We start from the raw sequence: 20,794 nt of genomic DNA, 5'->3' as shown, positions 1-20,794 counted from the left end.
AAGGAGAACAACGCGGTGAAAACATTCAGTAGGCTAAGAGTAAAATGATGATATGAAGAATAAGGTGACCTGGATCCAAATTCAGGAGAATATGGGACATTGACCACTGGACATTAGTTTGTAAACAGAAAAGACATTTTATCTATCAACAACATTTTTGTTGTATGAGGGGAAGGGGGGCAATCGAAACACAGCCGAAAGCCGCACAACAAAAATGTTGTGTCAAACCATGTGACTTCCATTGGAAATGCATTGGGAGCTTGCATCAGTAAACAAGTCTCATACATCTAGCATGCATCAATGTTGTATGCTAGATCGAAAGGTGTGAGTCAGGCCATAGCTTCTTAAAGAGCTGGAGGTATGGAAAGACCCCTGTTATTGAACAAAAGCTCTAGTCTATCGCAATGATTACCATCAGAGCTTTAATATTTGAACCTTAACAAAACATCCCTTACAGCACCTTTTAATTTAAAGTAGAACACTTCTTCTAAATACATAAAAGGATGTGTTTCAGTGTCTTTTTACATAATGCTGGCGTTGCAATTTTCCAGCGCTAGCCCTGGAACACCCTCGCAACACAACCATGGTATTCATGTTGTTAAATCGCAAACTTCCCCTTTTAACGATGAAGCTATGGGTGTCTAAACCGCAACATTGTAACTGTATCTCATTTATACAGTTTAATTTATACAGCCTTTATATTGTTTCCTCCTTTAAAAAAAGGCGTTTTGTGTTTTTCTTTTAATTAGGATGGAGTGAAAGTGGTAAAATGTTCCAATTTCTCCATCTGTCTCTGTTCTTTTCTTCATTCCAGGATTTCATGGATGATGAGAAACAGTGAGCTAAGCTTATGAGAAGCATTGATTTATGACTCAGGAAACCCCTCATAGTTTTGTCTGTACAAAATCTTCCTTTAGTTAAAAATACAGTGCCGTCCAAAACGGTGCAAAAAGAAGGAAAAAAAGGAAAAAACCTTTCCCACATCAAGGGGAAAGCTGTCATGTTAGCATTTGCAAAGCTATGCAGGGAATCTGCGTTCACACAATATAATCCATAGTCTCAATTTAACTCAGACCAATGGAACCAAATGGACCCACAACTCTGAAAGTGTACAAATGGAACCAAATGTACCCTTACAGGTCCATTTGGTTCCATTTTATACACTCACCGACTCACAGACTTGATTTGACCCGTTGTGCTGCTAAACGTCACACCAACAGAACCCGCTGTGCTGCTAAACGTCACACCAACAGAACCCGTTGTGCTGCTAAACGTCACACCAACAGAACCCGCTGTGCTGCTAAACGGCTCGGCTGGGCTTTTATTTTATCATTAATCGAGACACCTTCCGGGTTAAGGGGTCCTAGTGTGGCCTCTGTATCTATTATTAACCAACACATTCATATCAGATGCGAGCTCTGTTTATGGTTCGCGCTACAACACAAAGAAAACCGTTGAGACATGATTTTCTCTACTGTTAGTTATGTAGCAACAGAGAAACACTTTAGTCACACGCGAGCGGCCATGACAGATGTGATTTGGCCCTATGCTGCGGGAGATTAGTGGGGCAGAGAAGTTTGAGTCACTTGACACTGTATTGTTTTCACTTTTGGAAGAAAATAGATATACGGCCCTCTGTCTATCAGTTTGTTTGCTTTGAAAGGGAATCTGAACAGGAAGAGCGTGTTTATTCATCTTGCGCTGATGGCCGTGACGAGCCGTTCTATATGGACGGTAGAGAAACGCAAAGGCAGGGGAGCGCTGTGGGACCTTAGCTTTATGGGCTGGAATGACTAGGCGCACTCATTCTTTACACCGGCCCTGAGTAATGCAGTTGCCCTCACGTCATTGTTTTTTTCATGATCTAGGTTTTGGCCCTAATTAATGCTGTTGAGGTGATATTTTTCTTGGCCCGAGGCGGTCTGGCTTACGCAAGGCATACTGTGAAAGTGATCCCCCCCCCTGTCTCATCCCCCCCCCCCCTCCCGTTAGCTTCTCTCTGGACCGAGCACGGTTCACCACGTTTCACCTACCGCTCGCAAGCATCTCCCGTCATCCTTCAGTACCTGACACTGGAAAAAGAGTATGTCTCCCTATGAGAAATTGTCTGAAATGGCGTACAAGTACAGACCCATGTGTACCTATAGGTCGCTGAGACAGACCCAACCTCCAAAACATCCCATTTAGTGACATCATGGGAAGGTGACTTGGCCTCGATTGAGTCACCATCCAATCAACGAACCCTCCCTGAAATCTCCCCTTTCACTCCTTAGATGCATCTAGTGCAGTGGTTGTCAACATGGGGTCCAGGGACCCCCAGGGATCGTTGAGTGAGATCCAGGGGGTCCCCATCAAAATGATTGATAGTGAGATACCAAATGGGCCCTTGAGAGTGTTACTGTTTGTACACTCAAACAAACCTTTACAGTGACATTTTACAGTGTAACTTCCCAGACAAGACGTGTATATAATGGGGGTCCGTGGCCTAATGCATATCAAACTGGGGGTCCTAGTGTGTGACGGATGTCAGCCTGGTTGGGAGGATGTAGAGTAGGACTCTGCAGTGATGCTGAGCGCTGCTGTCCTGCAGTGATGCTCAGCACAATGTGCATCTTTGTTGGTCCATTCTCTGTAATGAGACAAGACAAAATGATAGAAGGCTCTTTATTTCTTTGGACCCATTGAAATAAATCTGCTCCACATCACTGGGTCCCGCCACGCCTGCACTTTTTGGACAATTTATTCATGTGTTTGGCTTCAGCCAACTGCAGAAATGATGTCGAGTGTGTGCGTGTGTGTGTGTGTGTGTGTGTGTGTGTGTGTGTGTGTGTGTGTGTGTGTGTGTGTGTGTGTGTGTGTGTGTGTGTGTGTGTGTGTGTGTGTGTGTGTGTGTGTGTGTGTGTGTGTGTGTGTGAGAGAGAGACAGAGAGAGACAGAGAGCGAGTGGGCTGTTCCGGCCGTTGTGGCCCCTGTTCCAGTTACTGGGTGCAGACTGCGCGGCTCCTCCACAGACTTGGCCAGGAGCCACCTGGCAGCCAAAGAAAGGTGCCCTCCCTGCCCCTGGCCCCCACGCTGCAAACTGCAGCGTGGCTCCGGCCCCTGCAACCTGGAAACCCAGCTTCTCATTTATCAACACAAAAAAATTACATCAGATATTCCCTGTCACGCTGCCGGCCCCTTTGAAACGGACGCGGACGGTGGAACCGCTAAACCATTAGCATGGTTAGATAGACGTATATTATAGAGAAATAAGTGGCAGAGAAAATGGCACAAGCGTGAGATGTGGAAGGAATGCACGCGCAGCATTCCGCAGAATGGCGGGGACCTGGTGAATGGTAGCTCTTAAATATTATGTTAGGAAATGTATGTCAAGAAAAGCCCCCCCCCCCCCCCTTTCCCCTAAGTCTTTGAAGAGTAATCTTGTCAAAACAAAGTAATAATGTGAAGAATTTTTTTTTTCAACAGCAGAATTCTGATATTATGTAGAGCTTGTTTTGGGTGTTTCTTTTCTTCTTCTCTTTTACAGTATTTCATGTTCGGGCCTTTGATATTTCACCTTAATGACCTGGGACAGACATGTGTAGTGTAGCCCATTCCAAATTTAATAGCTCTTCCCGTTTCCTATTTTGGTATGGGAGTTGAGTGCAAATTGTAGCCAATTGCTACAACACTACACTCATTGATAAATTTTATTGTAACTGTATAAACAGTGAATTCCACATAGATGATGACTGTGTGTGTGTGTGTGTGTGTGTGTGTGTGTGTGTGTGTGTGTGTGCGCGCGCGCGCGTGTGAGAAAGAAAGATTACGTTAGGTACGTGCGTGGGGTGTCTGTGCATGCATTTCTATGTGCCTGTCTGTTAACCCATTAAAACAAGGAAAACATCCGTGTCATTTTAGATTTTAACCACTTCAACTTTATACTTTGTACAAGCTATGAGCTTGTAGATCTGCTATTTTAGAAATATCTTGAAACATTTTGCAAATCTTTGTTTTAATATATTTAAAGTGAACATTTTTAACTAGCAACATACAGTAACTTTTTCAGGAAACTGTTATAGGATTTCGACAACATTTGTAGAATCAGAGGTCTTAGGGGGTTAAAGGCATACTCTAACCTTTTTTAATACTATCCCTGTAAAGATACTATCCCTGTCTATATCCCTGTAAAGATACTATCCCTGTAAAGATACTATCCGGGGCTTATTCTTGTCATGAACCAAACTAATGCATGGTAGGGTGTTGATGCAGTATAGCACATCTCTAGTGGTTACAATAATTTTAAACTCTTCCATACAAGACCTGTACGTGCCCGTCGGCCACCGGTCTACTTGAGAATGATGCAACTTGGGAACCTAATAATACCCGTTGTCATAGCACCCGTTTTACCTATCTGTCTGTGTCCCTTTTGTGCCCATACTGTATATGTAGATCTCTGTATCTGTCTGTCTGCCTCTGTCTGTCTGCCTGTGCCCGAAGAGTGCAAACTGACTGTGAAAAGTGTAGTGGTTAAGTAATCAATTTGCAGGTGTGGGGTTGCCATGCCTTTTGTGGTGGTTCTGGAGATCCGTGGATCCGACCGACTCGATACTGGGCACTGCGCTCCCCGTGGGGGTGTGGAACGTGTGTGTCGAATGTGAAGTCGGTGGGGCGAACGGTTCTCGAGTTACATGCATTACAACCGTACACACACGCACGCAGACACACAGAGACATTTATAGTAGGATTTTATGTTATTATAGATGCTTGTACACCTTCTATTGTTTGTGATATTTAGAAAACTATCAAATGTTTGGAAACCTTTGATTATTTCTTTGAATTTCTTAACACAAATCTTCTCTTCTAGGCGTCCCTGGCACAAAACATTTTCAGAAGGGGGTCCAAATATATATATATATCAATTTGGGTCTCCTCTAAATTAGTTGACATTGTCAAGACAGAAAACTTTCCAATTTTATCTTTGAAGTTCTGTGAAGTTTTATAACCCAAGTCCCCCATTCGTTCATCCTAGGCCATGTTGCCGGATCCTCGGGCTGCCACCAGTTCCTCCAGCATGACTTCAGCCAGCCACCCCGTCCGCCACAACTCCAGCCAGAGCCAGGCTCGCCCCGTTGGCCCCTTCCTCACCCCAAAGCCACCCAGCAGTGGCCGGGAGGGCCCGGTCCGGAAGACAGCAACCCAGCGCCTCAGCGCCAAGTAAGGCCAGCACTGACTGCAGATGACACAGTCCATTTGCATGCCACAAAGCCGTTTATTTTCCACTACTTAAATCCAGCACAGCTGAAGGTCTAATCCATCGTCTAATTTGTCCGATATTAGGTGATGCTAATTTGTGGGGGGAGGGGGAGGGGGCATCGACTGTAGGCCTGCCATGTTGGGGTGAAACGAGGTCCACTTGAAGAGGAAATGGCTCAGGGTAATGAGAGTTAGAATACGTGTGGAGCGGAGTGGTCCCAGCCTCTTGGCTGCAGGCTGTATCTGCCTGTTCAGTAAACAACTTCATCACAGGCCTGATTTCTGCTTGAACCGTAAACAGAATGCGGTTCAACGGCAGGGCCCTGGGCCCTGAGCGCCGTTTAAAGCCTGTTTGGTTTGGAGATTAGCTGAAGAGCAGAGAAGGGGAAAAATAAAAGAATTGAGAAAAGGGGAAGAGGGGATATTAGGAAGGAGGGGGAAAAAAAATGAATATCGGCCGAAGGAGACCAAACTGCCAGCTGTTTCCCACGCCTACAGTATGACTTTATTAGCCCGACATCTGGCCAAATTACACAACAATAGCAAACCTCAGTGATAGGAGCTGCTTGTTTGTTTAAAGCACATGGCTGCAGTGGTGGACCGCTGCTTGTGTACTTCCAGTGTGAGAGTACAGCACGGGATGGGTGTGTGTGTGTGTGTGTGTGTGTGTGTGTGTGTGTGTGTGTTGAATGGTGAATGGTGCATTTATATAACGCTTTTATCCAAAGTGCTTTACATCGATAATGCATTACATTCACACACACATTCATACACCGATGGCGGAGGGGGAAACCATGCAATGCACCAACCAGCTCATCGGGAGCAATTGGGGGTTCACGGGTTTGAACTGAGAACGTCAGTTTTCCCAGCATGCTCTTCTGCCGGCCACTCTACCCCTGAGCCACTGCTGCCCCCCCCCCCCCCCACGTGTGCGTGTGTGTGTGTGTGCTCTTAGGTGTTAATATGGTGTATTGCCTACCTGTTTGACAGCTTAACTCATTTATCGCCTTTTGACGCCTGCTTTCCCAAACGCCCCAGGCACCAAGATCACCTTTGGACGCCTACTTTAATAACAATTGATTACGATGATCAATTGTGTCCTGCATGCGCTCATAACACTCCGGTATCGGTCCGTGAGTTATATGAGTTATATGGCTGGCACTCTGAGCCACCACTAGATGGGGCTGTTGGAGGTCAACGAGTTAACTTTGTGTGCATGCATGTGCGTGTGTACATCAAAGCTTTGATGTGTTTGGTCAGGCCAGAGAGCTGCGGAGGACACGGGACCAACGCGTCTTGGTCTTTTAACGTGATGCGGTCCGAAATTATCAATCTGTGGGATGGACCACACTGCTGTCAGAGTGGGGCGGGCAGGCAAACGAAGAGTTAACCGGGGCTGGGGTAGAGGTTATAGGATAGGTTAGGGCAGCTGGCTAGGTGCAGTGTTTGCTCCTCTCTCTGTGTGTGTGTGTGTGTGTGTGTGTGTGTGTGTGTGTGTGTGTGTGTGTGTGTGTGTGTGTGTGTGTGTGTGTGTGTGTGTGTGTGTGTGTGTGTGTGTGTGTGTGTGTGTGTGTGTGTCAGACACTGTGTACGTGCGTGTGCGTGCGTGTTCCTGGCAGTTGCCGTGTTTACCCTCGGCATGTGGAATTCCTGAGCCCCCTCACACTCTCCACTGTCTTGCATTTTTGCGGTCCACCAGTGTGACAGTCAGGGGAGAGTGTGGGAAAAACGGAAGCTTCTTCAAGACCAAAAATGCACTGATGGAAACAACGAGAGAAAGAATAAAGGGGGAGAAAAGAAATGACAGAATGACAGAGCAAGAGGGAGAATATAAACTCTGTCCAGAAGAGAGGAGATGATTGTTCACAGAAGATGGAGGGATAATGAGTTGCTTCCCTTTATTCTCTGCACTCGTTTTAGGGGGGAGTGCTCAGTACCTTGGTTATTATGGCACATCTGAAAGCCATCCCAGGGCAGGCCAAAGCCCCCTCCACCTTATAATAGCATCACTGTGTTGGGCGTATCAGAGCAGCTCAAGGTTACTCAATCCTTCAAACACCATTCCAATAGCCAGCTGTTGAACTCAGAGCGAGCCGCGCTACATTTGATACCAATCTACAAGCGTTAGCCCCGGCCTGTTTTTCCCCTGGACAATACACCATTGATGACTACTGACAGTTGTTCCTCTGTTATTTGAATCTATTATATGCATGACGCTCTGTTCTTTGGCCTTGTTTTGAACGGAAAGGAACAAATAAGGATTAAGATAAGGCGAAGAAAAGAAAGGAAAATGGAGGGAGGGGTGGTTTCGGTTGATGCAGCCAAATGGACTCCTCTGTCTAAAAGCCTGGGAGATTAATAAAAGGAACTCTCCATTAATTCCCCCCTCCTGCGCCGTCCAACCGGAATGCCTTCCAATCAGAGTAGAACATTGTCAGAAAGCGCCGACTCACTCCGGTGCAGTCCAGTGATCACACAAACTGATCCATCAGCATAATTTGCTTTCTGTTCCTCATTACATTTAGTTTTTAATTGATGCGGAGACGGCAGGCCGAATAAGGCCTTGGCACCCGTTCTGAATGATAACCCTGCGCTGTATAGAGCAGAGCTGTACTGCATCGAGCAGGACCCAACAGTCTAGCACAGTGGTGCTCAACCAGTGGTCCGAGGACCAACAGTGGTCCTTGAGGGGGTTCCAGGTGGTCCCCAGCTAAATTTTGAGAGTTGGTAACCTAATGGACCCTTATAGAGTGTATGAGTGTGACATCATCATCATACCCGGAAGGTATGCGGGAATGCCTACTGAGTGGCAAAAAACGACTTTCTGGCCTCGACAGCCCATACATCCAAACAGAAAAGTCCTATTTGATTGCATTAAATGACAACCTTAAATTCACTTTGTCACTCACTTTGACACTCAATCTGCCATTCACTTTATGCATGCATACCCTCTATATAATAATTTGACTCTTGAGGTTGTAAAATGAAACAAATGGACCCATTTTACACTCGAGAGTAAAACTATTGTTAATTTACTTAAAGCTGCTATAACCAATAATATGTCAAAAATCTTAATGACCTTTTGTTTTGGTATTCAGACAGCCAGCAATGGGTAGAACGCTCCCCAAAAAAATGTAGTCTCTGTGACACATCTAGGGGCCGCAATCTGCATTCAAAGATGTTCCTAGAAGCTTTTTCATTGGTCGAAAATAAACCCAGTTGCAATGACTAACCAATCAGGAAGCAGACAGGCAAATCGACCAATGACAAAGCTTCTAGTAAAATCTTTGAATGCAGATTGCGGCCCCTAGATGTGTCACAGAGACTAATTATTTTGGGAGCGTTTCTACCCATTGCTGGCTGTCTTAATACCAAAAACATTATTTTCAAGAAGTCTACACAATTTGAGAATGTAGAAGAATTGTTATTTTGATCAACGTTTGCCTGTTATCTCTCCTATGGTACCAACATCAATAATACAGCATGGCAATGTGGACTATTCTTTAGTTTTGTGTCTGAGAGGCTAAATGTCATCAAATGGTGGTCCGTGGCTCAGATGCTGAATAAATAATGGACCGTGATACAAAAAGGGTTGAAAACCACCGGTCTAGCAACATACGATGGCTGCCAGCGCCGAGGGGCTGCGACGTATCACGCTGACAGTATGACTTCAGTTTTAAGGATTTGAAAGGGGGCAATTTGTAACACAAATAAAATGAGTGTGTGTTGGTATTTTGTTTGCGAGGCTCTGCCAGTTTTGCAGCTGTAACTACGGAAACCCGCGCTGTCGTGTGGCATTACTAATAGGGTGACAATTACAGCAGCACCATTAATGTCAGGGCCGCGCCGCTGCCTTCACTCCCTATTAGTCGGCCGCGGCCGCAGTTAGCCGCGCAGGATACTGTATACACACAGGAGCTGCCAAAAGTGTGTTTATGGTCGAACTTTATCCCTGTGGTCAATCTAAATAACATTACCACACGCTACCTACTGTACACGCACACAGCACCATTAGGCCTAATGCTCAGATTTGTTTACACGCACCCTTTCAGCCTCTTCCGAAGCGTTTTTTGTGTGTTAAGCGTGATTTGTACAGTACTTGATAGTTGTGTACAGTGTCATCATGCACCACAAATAGCCAATCTACAAGCTCACAACAACGTTGCAGTGTGATATAGATCGGATATCTCTTCCGCTAAGTATAAATCGGGCATTGCTCTCTGCTGCGGGGATGTAGGATTTTATCTGCAAGTTCAGAGCACTTCTCTCCTATAGGCTGGCGTCGACTGCCTGACTGTTGACAAAGAACGTGATGTGAAGAACTCAGAGGTCAATTTTTTTTTTCTTTCCTTCTCCCTCCAAATATGAAAGAGATCGCTTCCTGTCCAGTTATGCCATGCTTAAAGTGGGCCAGTTCTATTTGCGGTTGTGTAATGCTATGAAAGAACAACTGTGCACAGTCCCTTACAAGGAGGCAGTGTGTGCCCTCATTACCTTGTTAATGCCGGTTTGGCAAGCCGCTGTTATGGGGCGAGAGGTTAATGCCAGCTGAGCTGTATTTATTGTTCCCCTTAAAAAGAAAAGAAAAGAAATGCTTAACAGATTTAACGTGTAGGGTTACAAACTTGTTTGCCCCCTGCTCTTACGCCCTACGGCCACTTACTTTGAGAAAATATTATGCTCTATTCACATAGACCGGTCTTTCCCAAACAGAGGGTCGTGACCCAGTGTGGGTCGCAGAACCATTTTTATGGGTCGGTAATCGGTATAGTAAATATCATATTTTTTGTTTGTTTTTGAATAAATTCACGAAATCTCTGTGTGCACGGGCACGGGCGCATGTGTGCTTTGTGAAAATAGCCGATCTACAACCTCACAATGCGGTGCGATGAGACATGTTGTGAGCTTGTAAGGTATTTTCACAATTTCTGGGTAAAGTAATGTAACTTTGGGTCCCAGAAAGACACCAACATTTCAAGCTGAAAAGGTTTGGGAACCACTTGACATTCCGTGTGTAGTGCCGATTCAATCGGAGAGGCTGCACAGTGGGTTGTTTGTGAGTTCCACGGCCATGAAGGTCTTTGCGATGATTGCGCTAACTTTTCAAGTCAAATACTTTAAGCGCTTTTCTATGACTTTCCTGTCGCTTGCTCATTGTCCACACAGGCCCGTCTACTAATTTATTGTCACAAATATCTCTGGTTATCTGTCTAAATGCCAGGTTTGGTTCGCAAGGCATCGGTGTGAAAAGCACACCACTCTGGACAGCTACCAAGGGGCAGGAATGTGTCCCCTCCCCATCACAATAGCCCACGAGAAGCACTCAGTAAACACTTAACCTCGACTGAATGTCAAGAAACCCCCTCTGGGCTCCGGCCCTTAAACTTACCCACACCCTTGCATGAGCTGTCAAAAAACGCTGATCCGTTTGTTGTTGGTGGTGGAATATGTTGCACAAACTGGAGAGAGATGCACGATAAGAGGCGTTAAACCTCCCATCATTCCCGGCACAGCTGGGACCGTTTTTCTTCAGCTGAAACGTACCGCTAAGTGGTATCCTTCAGAGAAGGAGAAGACCTTACAGGTCGAAACGTTGGTTTCTTTCTAATCAATTTTCAGAATCGTGGCTATGAGTGTGCAGCCTTTTTCTTCAGCCTGTTTACCGCTCAAGGCCATTAGCACCTCTCCAATACTGGTGTGCGCCCTTCTCCTGTTTATCCTTCAGAGATATGGGTCATGTCCGTCCAGTCTCTCACTCACTCTTTATCTTGTGTCTGACCAACAGGCAGAGCTCCTCAGAGGCTCCGACCAACGGAACCATGTCCAATGGCCAGCATGGTGTCTACGAGGCCGTCTGCGGTAAAACAGGTGGGTGTGACACTGTGCTGTTCTCTGTATACCACCGTCCTCTACTGCACTGGTTCCAAAACACTGGGCCGGGACAAATTTGTGGGTCGTGGACACATTCTTTTGTTTCCTCCATTTTTGTTTATTATTATTTCAAAACATTTTAAAGGAACATTCCCAAAAAAAGCAAAATGTTTCATGAATTAAAAACAAATTCAATAATCTTTTAAGTAATTTCATGAAGAGATAAAAGAGAAATCTAAGAAATGTCATAAATTAGAAAACAAACGTTTAAGTAGTAGCGAAAATTGCCGATCTACAAGCTCGCGAAGCGGCGCCTTGTGAGCTTTTTCACTAGTTTGGGTCACGGGGAGACATAACATTTCTCACCTCACAGGTTAAAGGGTGTGTGAACCACTGCTCTACTGTTGTACTGTACTGTACTGTACTGTACTGTACTGTACTGTACTGTACTGTACTGTACTGTACTGTACTGTACTGTACTGTACTGTACTGTACTGTACTGTACTGTACTGTACTGTACTGTACTGTACTGTACTGTACTGTACTGTACTGTAGCATAGCCAGGCTGCCAGGGCTATAGTTGCTGGACAGATGGTGAGTTATGCCCCCTCCACGCCTGTGTCTGTGATTGCAGCCAGGCATAGTGGCCATTCCTTCATGGAGGACTGATAAACACAGTTGGATATTTTTATCTTGGTTCTGCTCGCCCAATGGTGTGTGTGGTATGGCTCATAATGAACCTAAGACTCTCATCCCATTTAAGCATCACACACTAAAAATAATAATAAAAGTATACAATACACAGCCTCTTGTTACTGGCCGGTTTAACCCCACGCAACGACAAAGAAAAAGGTCAGAGGGGCTGGCTTTATGGGTTATTACTGTATATCATAATGACTTGTGCCGTGGCCGTCTTTAGCGTTTAGGCCAAGCAGAGTCTAAGCAGCCATAAATGAGTGGGCATAAACACAGTTTAGTAATCTGCTCACTTGATCATTCAGTCTCCATGTGTCCAACTCCAGAGGTCATGTTACTGCTGGAGGATAAAGAGGCATTACGCTGATGGCATCTCTCTTCTGTAATGACATCCAGTGATGGGAAATTGACACAGCTCGGCCATTCCCTCATCTGTTGGCCATGCTGCCCCAGTCCCCAAATCCTCACTGTTCATTTACTGTAACACCCTCACGGCTCCATTTTTACACTTGTCGGAGCCATGCTTAATTTTGTTCGTCCTTGTGTGACGGTGTTCCTGTGACAAAAATAGCAGAGCTACAGTATACGCTCACATTGATAGATGGTTGATTGATTGAAGATGATTGTTAACAGTACAAGAAGTATAGTCAATAGTTGATGTGGATATCACATCATGATGTTTCATTATGGTCCTTATGGTCCATTGTACTCACTTCATACATACATACATACATACATACGTTAGGTATGCGGTCTAGCCTAACTTGGACTCAGGGGGGTGGACGCCTCTGCCTTGCATAGTCCCCAGTGAATAGGCATTGCCCTTCACTGGTAACCCTATTTTGGAGTAGTTTTAAATAAATTAAGGTATGGTGGGCTGGGCTTTTTACAAAAAAGCCCCCCTTTTAAATACTACACACATACATACATACATATCTACATGCATACATTTCAGAAGTTTTAGCAGTTTTTAAGGACCCACTTTTAGGCCAGTGCACCAGAGCAAATTCTTGCCTTTTTTTAAACCCTACCCATTTTAACCACATACATACATACTTACATACATACATACATACATACATACATTTCAGAAGTTTTAGGTATGCGGTCTAGCCTAACTTGGGGGGTGGACGCCTCTGCCTTGCACAGTCCCCAGTGAATAGGCAGTTTGCCCTTCACTGGTAACCCTATTTTGGATTAGTTTTAAATTTATGAAGGTATTGTGGGCTGGGCTTTTTTACAAAAAAGCCCCCCTTTTAAATACATATATACATACTTACATACCTACATACATACATTTCAGAAGTTTTAGCAGTTTTTAAGGACCCACTTTTAGGCCAGTGCACCAGAGCAAGCTCTTGCCTTTTTTTTAACCCTACCCATTTTAACCAAATACATACAATACAGTACATACATACCGGTACCCATTTTAATCCAATACATACATACTGTACATACAATATCGGTAAAAGCTCATTAGCAGTAAAAGCTCCAAAAATAGGAGGATGGGGGCCAGGAGGCAGAGGATGCTACTCTAATAGATCTTCTACTTTCGGTGCAAGACAACATTGTACTTCAAAATGTAAACAGGCTTTAAAGTCACACTGTCTTTTGTATTTTTGGCTACACTCCTTTTAGCTCCATTGTCATTGCAGCGTTTGTCTATCTTATACGGAAGTAGCGGTCTAAATGTATTTATTTATTTTAAAATACATAAATAAATACAGTACATTTCCGGTGTCTACGTCAGTCAGTGTTGAGGACACAGCCGTGAATAGAATTTGTGTTTAACCCATTTTGGGCGGGAAACCCCTTTTGGTGTTAGCATTATGTTATGCTTTAGCTATTGGAAAATAGCAGATCTACAAGCTCATAGCGCGCCACCGAGTGGCGCGCTACGAGCTTGTAGGTCTGCTATATTTTTGAAAAATCGAAGAACAACTGACATAGAAACTGACAGTTTTCAGAAAACTGTCAGGATGTAGAAGACAAAATGGGTTAATATAGTGTTTAGAGAACACATATATGCCCAGGCCGCTGGCGTGGTGGTCCAGGAACCCTATAGGCTGCAATGCCAGGCTGACAGCGTGTCACGGGTTAGGATCCTGACAAACTGAGTGTCACTGCTCATCTCTCTCCCCATTCAATGCCAGTCTACTGTTCTATCACTAAAGACATGAAGCCCAAAAAAAGCTTTTCTTTAATAAAAAATGTAACACATTATGACATTAATTTGACACTAAAGGACTTTACTACATGGCCCTCCTAAATCTGACCATTATTTAGTGCCCACGTTACATCAACTGCAGCAAAAAGAAATGGCTTCATACGTGTAATGTATTTATTATGGCCTTACTATAGGCTGCTGCGCACGCGCACGTAGGCTCACGTGTGTGCGTGCGCTCACGTGCATCCCCTCGTCTTGAAGTTGTTGCACAACTCTTTCCACTCTGCAGCCGGGGCCGGGGGGACTGGGGAAGCTGTTGAGTTTATTGCAGTAACAGTGATATTAAGCAGTTTGATGCACATCTGTTTGTCTGATCAGGGATTTTTCTTTTCCATAGACCTCTCCTATACATTTAGCGTTAGCGGCTCACGCCATTCATCATCACGCGAGCGTCACACACTTGAGCCGACCCGCAGAAAAGCGAGATCCTGCCCGCGCCGCTCCAAAACGGAGCTACTGGAAAAAGACAGTAGCTAGTGTGCGCCAACAAACCCCCCAAAAAATGTACGCGTGTGTGTCTGTGTGTGTGTGTGTGTGCGTGTCTGCATCTATAACCAGAACATTTCTTATTCTTTCTTTTCTTTCATTTCTCTCTTTTCTTCCCCCCTCAAAGAATGAAGGTTGGCGTAGGTTAACAAACATCTTATAAACTCATCTATAACTGTAACTGGATCTGTTGGGAGCAGCTTCTGAATTTCATGAATGCATTTTTTCCGCCGACTCAAGGCGCAAAGGGTGGGGTGGGGGGGGGGGGCTTCACTTATGACTCCTCCACCCCACCCCCCCCCCCAACAAAAAAATGGAGCCTGGAGTAACCGAACGAACAAAACTCCCCGCACCAGAAACCAGTTAACAAGCCATGCATTGAGAATACTAGGACTGAGTACAACACAGACTTTTTTCTCTTCCTTTTGGGTGGGTGGGTTTGTTATTGGAAGGTGCAACAGCCCTTTGTGGAGCCTCGGCAGCGAGTCACGGTCTCCTGCCCGCCCAGTGTACCTTTTGTAGCGAGATGACTGAGCTCCCCTGATCGATTGTGACAGGGAGTTAGAGTGGGTCCAAACGGACAGCATTCTCTATGATCAGCTGTCCGCTCGCATTAATCATTCGCTCCCTTTATATCTCTCCTATCTCTCTCTCTAGCTCGTTCTCTTCCTCTTTGCTGAGAACCACCCTCACTCGCTCTGCTCTCTCTTAATCATCAACTCTCTCTCTTTCTCTCTCCGTCTCTCCCTCACTTGTCTCTCTCTCCGTGTGCTTCACCTCGTCGAACCCTTCCCTCCCGTGTGTGTGTTAGAGACTGGATTCTGATGAGGACCCATCAATGCTTTATGAAACCAGATTATATCTATTGGCCACATGTGTTTTTAAAGTCCTCCGATTGAAGTTCTCAGGGCTCCATGGAAGGAGATTTATTGCGTTCTGTTTGAGGAGGAAATGAACGCTGCACTTGTGCCCGTTTTAATGGGTTCCTGATCATGTCAAGGCAGATAACTTTAGGCCCGTTTCTACCAAAGTGAAGGCTTGCGTGCGCGTGTAAATTATGCACGCACTTTTGGCCGGTTGTCGTCCGGCCCCCATTATTTCCAATCCCTGTGCAGTTTAGGGTAAATCTCAATTTATGCTTGACGGTGTACTTGCCGACCAGAATAAACCTCATCGACAAGCTAACTGTTGTGGGACGGATTTTATATTAGGCATAGCCTTTATCTCTTTCTTCAAAAGACAGGGATACTGTCTAAACCCCCCACCCATTTTTTAACACTTTATTGTTTCTCAGAGACGGTGAGGTTGGCTGAGCAGTTGTTTTCTTGGCATGAACATGGCTACACTTGACCTACAAAGATGCTATGAACCGATTTATTATCAAGAGAAGTAAATCACCCTTTTACACTGTTGTAAATATTATAATGTCGCAACCTTGTATCTCCAAATTTCAACTTTTTATATTTTCTTTTCGTAATTGAATGCCCTACTTCGTCATTCAAGAGTGTCAAGCAAATCTGCAATCTGCACTTTAGTAACGGTTTTGAACAACAACGGTTTCCACCCGACAGCGACGATATGTAAACCCTTAAAATAAAAGTATAAAATAGGGCTTAAGTGGTTAACATGGATTAGGCTTGTTTCGTACAGGAGCACGCCCGACTATCATCTTATTTCTCTCTTCCAGTCCGCATATTCTCACATTCTCCTTGTGTTCTTTGGTAGCAGCTCGTGTCATTAGCTTATCATGTTCACTTTCTAGGATGTCAGTGTGGACAGGGGAGAGGTTGAGAGGGAATATTGGCCCTTAACCACCCTTAAAGCCTCTATACCTGAGTTGGATCATAGTCTGCTCTTGTTTCCTTCTACACCAAATTTCTTCCCCAGAAATAGCGTAAGCTTGTAGAGGTTATTTCCGGCGAAGCTTGTGGAGCCCCCCCCCCCCCCCCCCCCCACACACCCGAATAGGGGGCGCTAGGGTTCAAGTGGTTAATCTTCCTTTTGCTGAGCTGGAAGAAGCCGCCGCTAGCGGTCATGTCATCGGATTGGAAGTCGGGGGAGATGTTTTCGTTTTCCAGCTCCGTCAGGCCCCACGGTGTAAAAGAGCACCAAAATAAACAGAGTCTGCTGAGAGGGAATGAAAGGGAATACTGTTTGGGAGCACAAACACGGCAGCTCCGACTGTATTTGGAATTCCTTTTTTCTACTGTGGATACCTGGCCTGCTGCCAGGCCACCGGCCGTAGGGAAGGGAAGAGGGTGAGGATACAGTACCTGGCCTACTGCCAGGCCACCGGCCGTAGGGAAGGGAAGAGGGCTGAGGATACCCACCGGCCGTAGAGAAGGGAAGAGGGCTGAGGATACCCGCCGGCCGTAGGGAAGGGAAGAGGGCTGAGGATACCCGCCGGCCATAGGGAAGGGAAGAGGGCTGAGGTCCTACCTGGCCTGCTGCCAGGCCACCGGCCGTAGGGAAGGGAAGAGGGCTGAGGTCCTACCTGGCCTACTGCCAGGCCGTAGGGAAGGGAAGAGGTCTGTAGGATACCTGGCCTACTGCCAGGCCGCCGGCCGTAGGGAAGGGAAGAGGTCTGTAGGATACCTGGCCTACTGCCAGTCCGTAAGGAAGGGAAGAGGGCTGAGGTCCTACCTGGCCTACTGCCAGGCCACCGGCCGTAGGGAAGGGAAGAGGGCTGAGGATACCTGGCCTACTGCCAGGCCGCCGGCCGTAGGGAAGGGAAGAGGGCTGAGGATACCTGGCCTACTGCCAGGCCACTGGCCGCAGGGAAGGGAAGAGGGCTGAGGCGCAGAGGGACGGCCGGACAGAGGCTGACCCCCGGGTGACTGCGCCCACCTCCGCCACGGATAATTAAAAACGGATCTACCTGGAGTGTGTGCCCGTGTGGTTTTTACTGGTGTGTTCCTCTGTAGAAAGCGGTTGTAACATGATGAATATTTTAACCACTTACACACTATATACTTTATTGACTGGAGTACCCCAAGGGTCTATACTAGGCCTCCTACTTTCTTCCCCTCGTCTACACCGACTCTACAAGCTCACCACCTGTTGACTTTGCGCCGTGTCAAGCTTTTAGATCTGACATTTTCGTTTCGTATTTTAGAAAAACTGTATAAAAGTATAAAATGTGGTTAAAAACGAAAAAGATGGCGATGGTTCTTTTTGGCAAGTGACGCCTTTGTGCGATGACGTTAGGCCTTTAGAGTAATTTGCACCTAGTATAAAGAAAGGAAAGGCCAGCGTCACTGGACTGCTCCTACTTCTGTGTTTGTGTCATTTCTCTCAGGTCTCTCTGTGTACGGCAAGCTGTTCCATGGCCAGGGACCCAAGCACAGATGACAGGAAGGGAAAGGGAGCGACGCACCGCAGCCCTGTCGACCTGAAAGGTGCCTCTGCATGTAGCCGCAAAGCGGACACGGGTGTATTCTGGGGAAAAGCCAGCGACAGCTAGCGTGCCATCAATTTCTCTGACTACACTCTCAGATGTGCAAGACGATAGCCTGTCAGGTCTGAAATCCCCACGCTCACACACACACACACACACACGTACACACGCACAGATGCAGGTTGGGATCTAGCCTTCTAAAGTCTCCCTTCGCCACGGCCTACCAGTTGTCCCTCATTCCCCCCATGCTACTGTTGCCATGGAAGGATTCCAGTGACAGATCGACCACAACAGATGGTTCTGCGAGCCCCATAGGTCACCATCACTGTAGCATGAAAGTCTTTCTTCTACACCGTTTGGCAACGCGATGCAACGCGGCGCCCTCCGCTCTCCTCTGTAGCACTGCGCCCTGAAAAGGCACGTAGCCGCTGTCACGCTTAAATGCTGTGTGCTCTCGTCAATGAGAGAGACCTGCTGCGCTGCTCCTGCCGCTCACTGGCTCTGCGTTCTATCTAGAGACGGCCTCGGTCACCTCTCGTCTCGCTGCGATGAGCAGTCAGCGGGCTGACGTGTTCCTTTCATGTAGCGTGTGCTGTCAGAACGCTCTCCAGCTCCCACTCTCTCTCCAAGCTCAAGTCTGTTGCCAATTCAGACCATCTCTGGCCGTTGCCAAAGGACGTGTTGAAATCCTTGCATCCTTTGCATGTAGGCTTGATTTTCAAGTTTTTGTTTTTTTGTTTTTTTCAAGGAAATTCCACCGTTTGAATGAGATTGCTTTGTTGGCTTTTCAATTCACGGTTGTTTCATCATAGCCTGCTAGTCATCAGGTCAATATGACATAATCGCTGGCCAGATGGATGTTTCCCAATCAAAATTGTCAAGTAAACATTTTTCGGTTTTATAGATTGTGGGGTTGTGTTGAAATCTCATCTGTTCTCATTGTGAGGTTCCCCCACTACGTTAAAGGAAAACTTAAATCCCATTCTTCTGATTAATGTAGCTAAATATCCTATGTCTTCTGTGTATTTCTTAGCGAAATGTTGACGTTGCAATGAAGAAACGCATCGTTTCATGTTAACGAGCGTACAAAACGAACGCCTGAGGACTTGAAACGACACGTTTGGCATCGTCGTCATTATCAATTACACAACCCAAGCCTTGAATTCTTGGATTTCTTTTTCTTTTTTTTTTCCATTTCAGAGTCAATAATTTGACGACCGGGTCATCGGCCAATAGGAGACTCAGACCGGAGACGGTCATCATATTATTGGTTTAAATGCGACAAAAAAAACAATTCAAGGCTTCATGTGGTGTGTAAATTATAGAAAATAAGTCTTTTGCGTGGACTACTCCTTTAAGATGTCGAGTATTTTCTTTTGCCACATTATTGCGAATTCAGAGAGCACTTACTATGAGACCTAGCAGATCATGTCTGTCTGTGTGTGTGTCTGTCTGTCTGTCTGTGTGTCTGTCCCGCTATCCAAATATGGAGTGTGTTGCATCAGCAATCACTCAGCTCCATATATGGGCACAAAAGGGGCCAGGTCCACTCAGCTCCATATATGGGCACAAAAGGGGCCAGGTCCACATATACAGTAACAGCGGGACAGACACACAGACAGACAGACAGACATGATCTGCAGGGTCTCAGCTGCGTTCGCTTCCCGCGTTTGCGCGTCTTACTGGTATATTAGTAGAGAGGTGCCCGCGGGGCCTCTACGGCGGTGCCCGTTGGGCACTGGCCTACTTGGAATGATGCAAGTTGGAAAGGCATGCCCCACCCAGATATTATGTCTGTGTCCCTTTTATGCCCAACGTCAGAATGATGTCCTATATATGGCGTTCTGTGTCAGGCATACCCAAATATGGAGTGTTGTGAGGTCCGAACAGGCCAGCTCCATATATGGACCCTGGGCAGAGGCCCCACACAACCGTGGGTCCGACCGACTCCACACCGGGCACTGCACTCCCTGTGGCGGTGTGGAACGCATGTGTCGAATGTGAAGTCGGTGGGGCGAACGGTTCTCGAGTTACGTGGATTACAGACGTACAGACAGACGTACACACAGAGACTTGGTGCATTTATAGTTGGATTGATGAGCTCCTCACATCAGAACAAAGGGATTTAGGTTTTCCTTTAAGACAATGTATCTGACTCAGGGATTCTGGCAGACCTTTTTTTTTCCCTAGGAGGGCCTCTTAGCTAAAATCTTGAGCGCCTAGCCAAACATGTCTGGTGAAAATGAAAGGACGCATTAAACCAACCACCACGGCGACCATGGGACGCACATTAAATTTTATCCTGCTACGTTATGATTATGACCAAATTCAAGACTTATCATGCGGTACATTCCTGGCTCCACACAAACATCAACATGAATGCGCTTGCGGGTTCTCAACATCTTTCCTTGGACCCATTTAGTTGACCACCTGTGGGTCCCGACTCCCGGGACCCACTACAATGAAAACCTAGTTCCATAAATTAATCGAATTAATCGTGCAAAGCACACGCGCATAAGAGTCCCCCCCCCCCGGCCCCCGCCCTAGGCAAAGCTTTTTCCTGCAGGAAAACACTATACTGTATTCAGTGACAACATCCATCAAACTGGGCTCAAAGCATGACACAAGGCTATTCCCTTCTTCACCTGCAATGCACCCACAGCAGCATCCTTAAAGATATTCTGTTATTTATGACTGTAGTGAACATACTCAGGGTTTGTTGATAAAACGCGCATTATGATGGTCAAATTCAGTATGTTTATGATAACGTTTTGTGATCGATACTTGAATTTTGTCATTTTGAAATTATATTATTATGTAACATTGAAGAGTGTTTTTGCACATGGTTGTATAGTCTGCAGTTTGGCTGCAGTAGTTGGGTT

At 45.9% G+C, this 20,794-nt stretch overlaps 1 protein-coding gene across 1 annotated transcript in view; it reads left to right on the top strand.

The window, feature by feature from the left end:
• ttll5 (tubulin tyrosine ligase-like family, member 5) overlaps window positions 1-19,266 on the top strand; it is a gene marked incomplete at its 5' end in the record, with an annotated part of 91,715 nt that extends 72,449 nt beyond the window's left edge. The window contains 3 exons of the mRNA XM_080784202.1: window positions 5,012-5,196; window positions 11,021-11,103; window positions 17,814-19,266. Coding sequence (XP_080640328.1) covers window positions 5,012-5,196; window positions 11,021-11,103; window positions 17,814-17,866 — 321 coding nt within the window. The 3' untranslated portion in view covers window positions 17,867-19,266. The remainder of the gene's footprint in view (window positions 1-5,011; window positions 5,197-11,020; window positions 11,104-17,813) is intronic.
• Between the last annotated feature and the right edge of the window lie 1,528 nt (window positions 19,267-20,794).

The sequence above is a fragment of the Protomyctophum bolini genome, assembly GCF_963924005.1.
Source record: "Protomyctophum bolini genome assembly, chromosome: 15".
Classification (NCBI taxonomy): Eukaryota; Metazoa; Chordata; class Actinopteri; order Myctophiformes; family Myctophidae; genus Protomyctophum; species Protomyctophum bolini.
The sequence above is the reverse complement of the archived record's forward strand: the minus strand, read 5'-3'. Positions and strand labels throughout refer to the sequence as shown.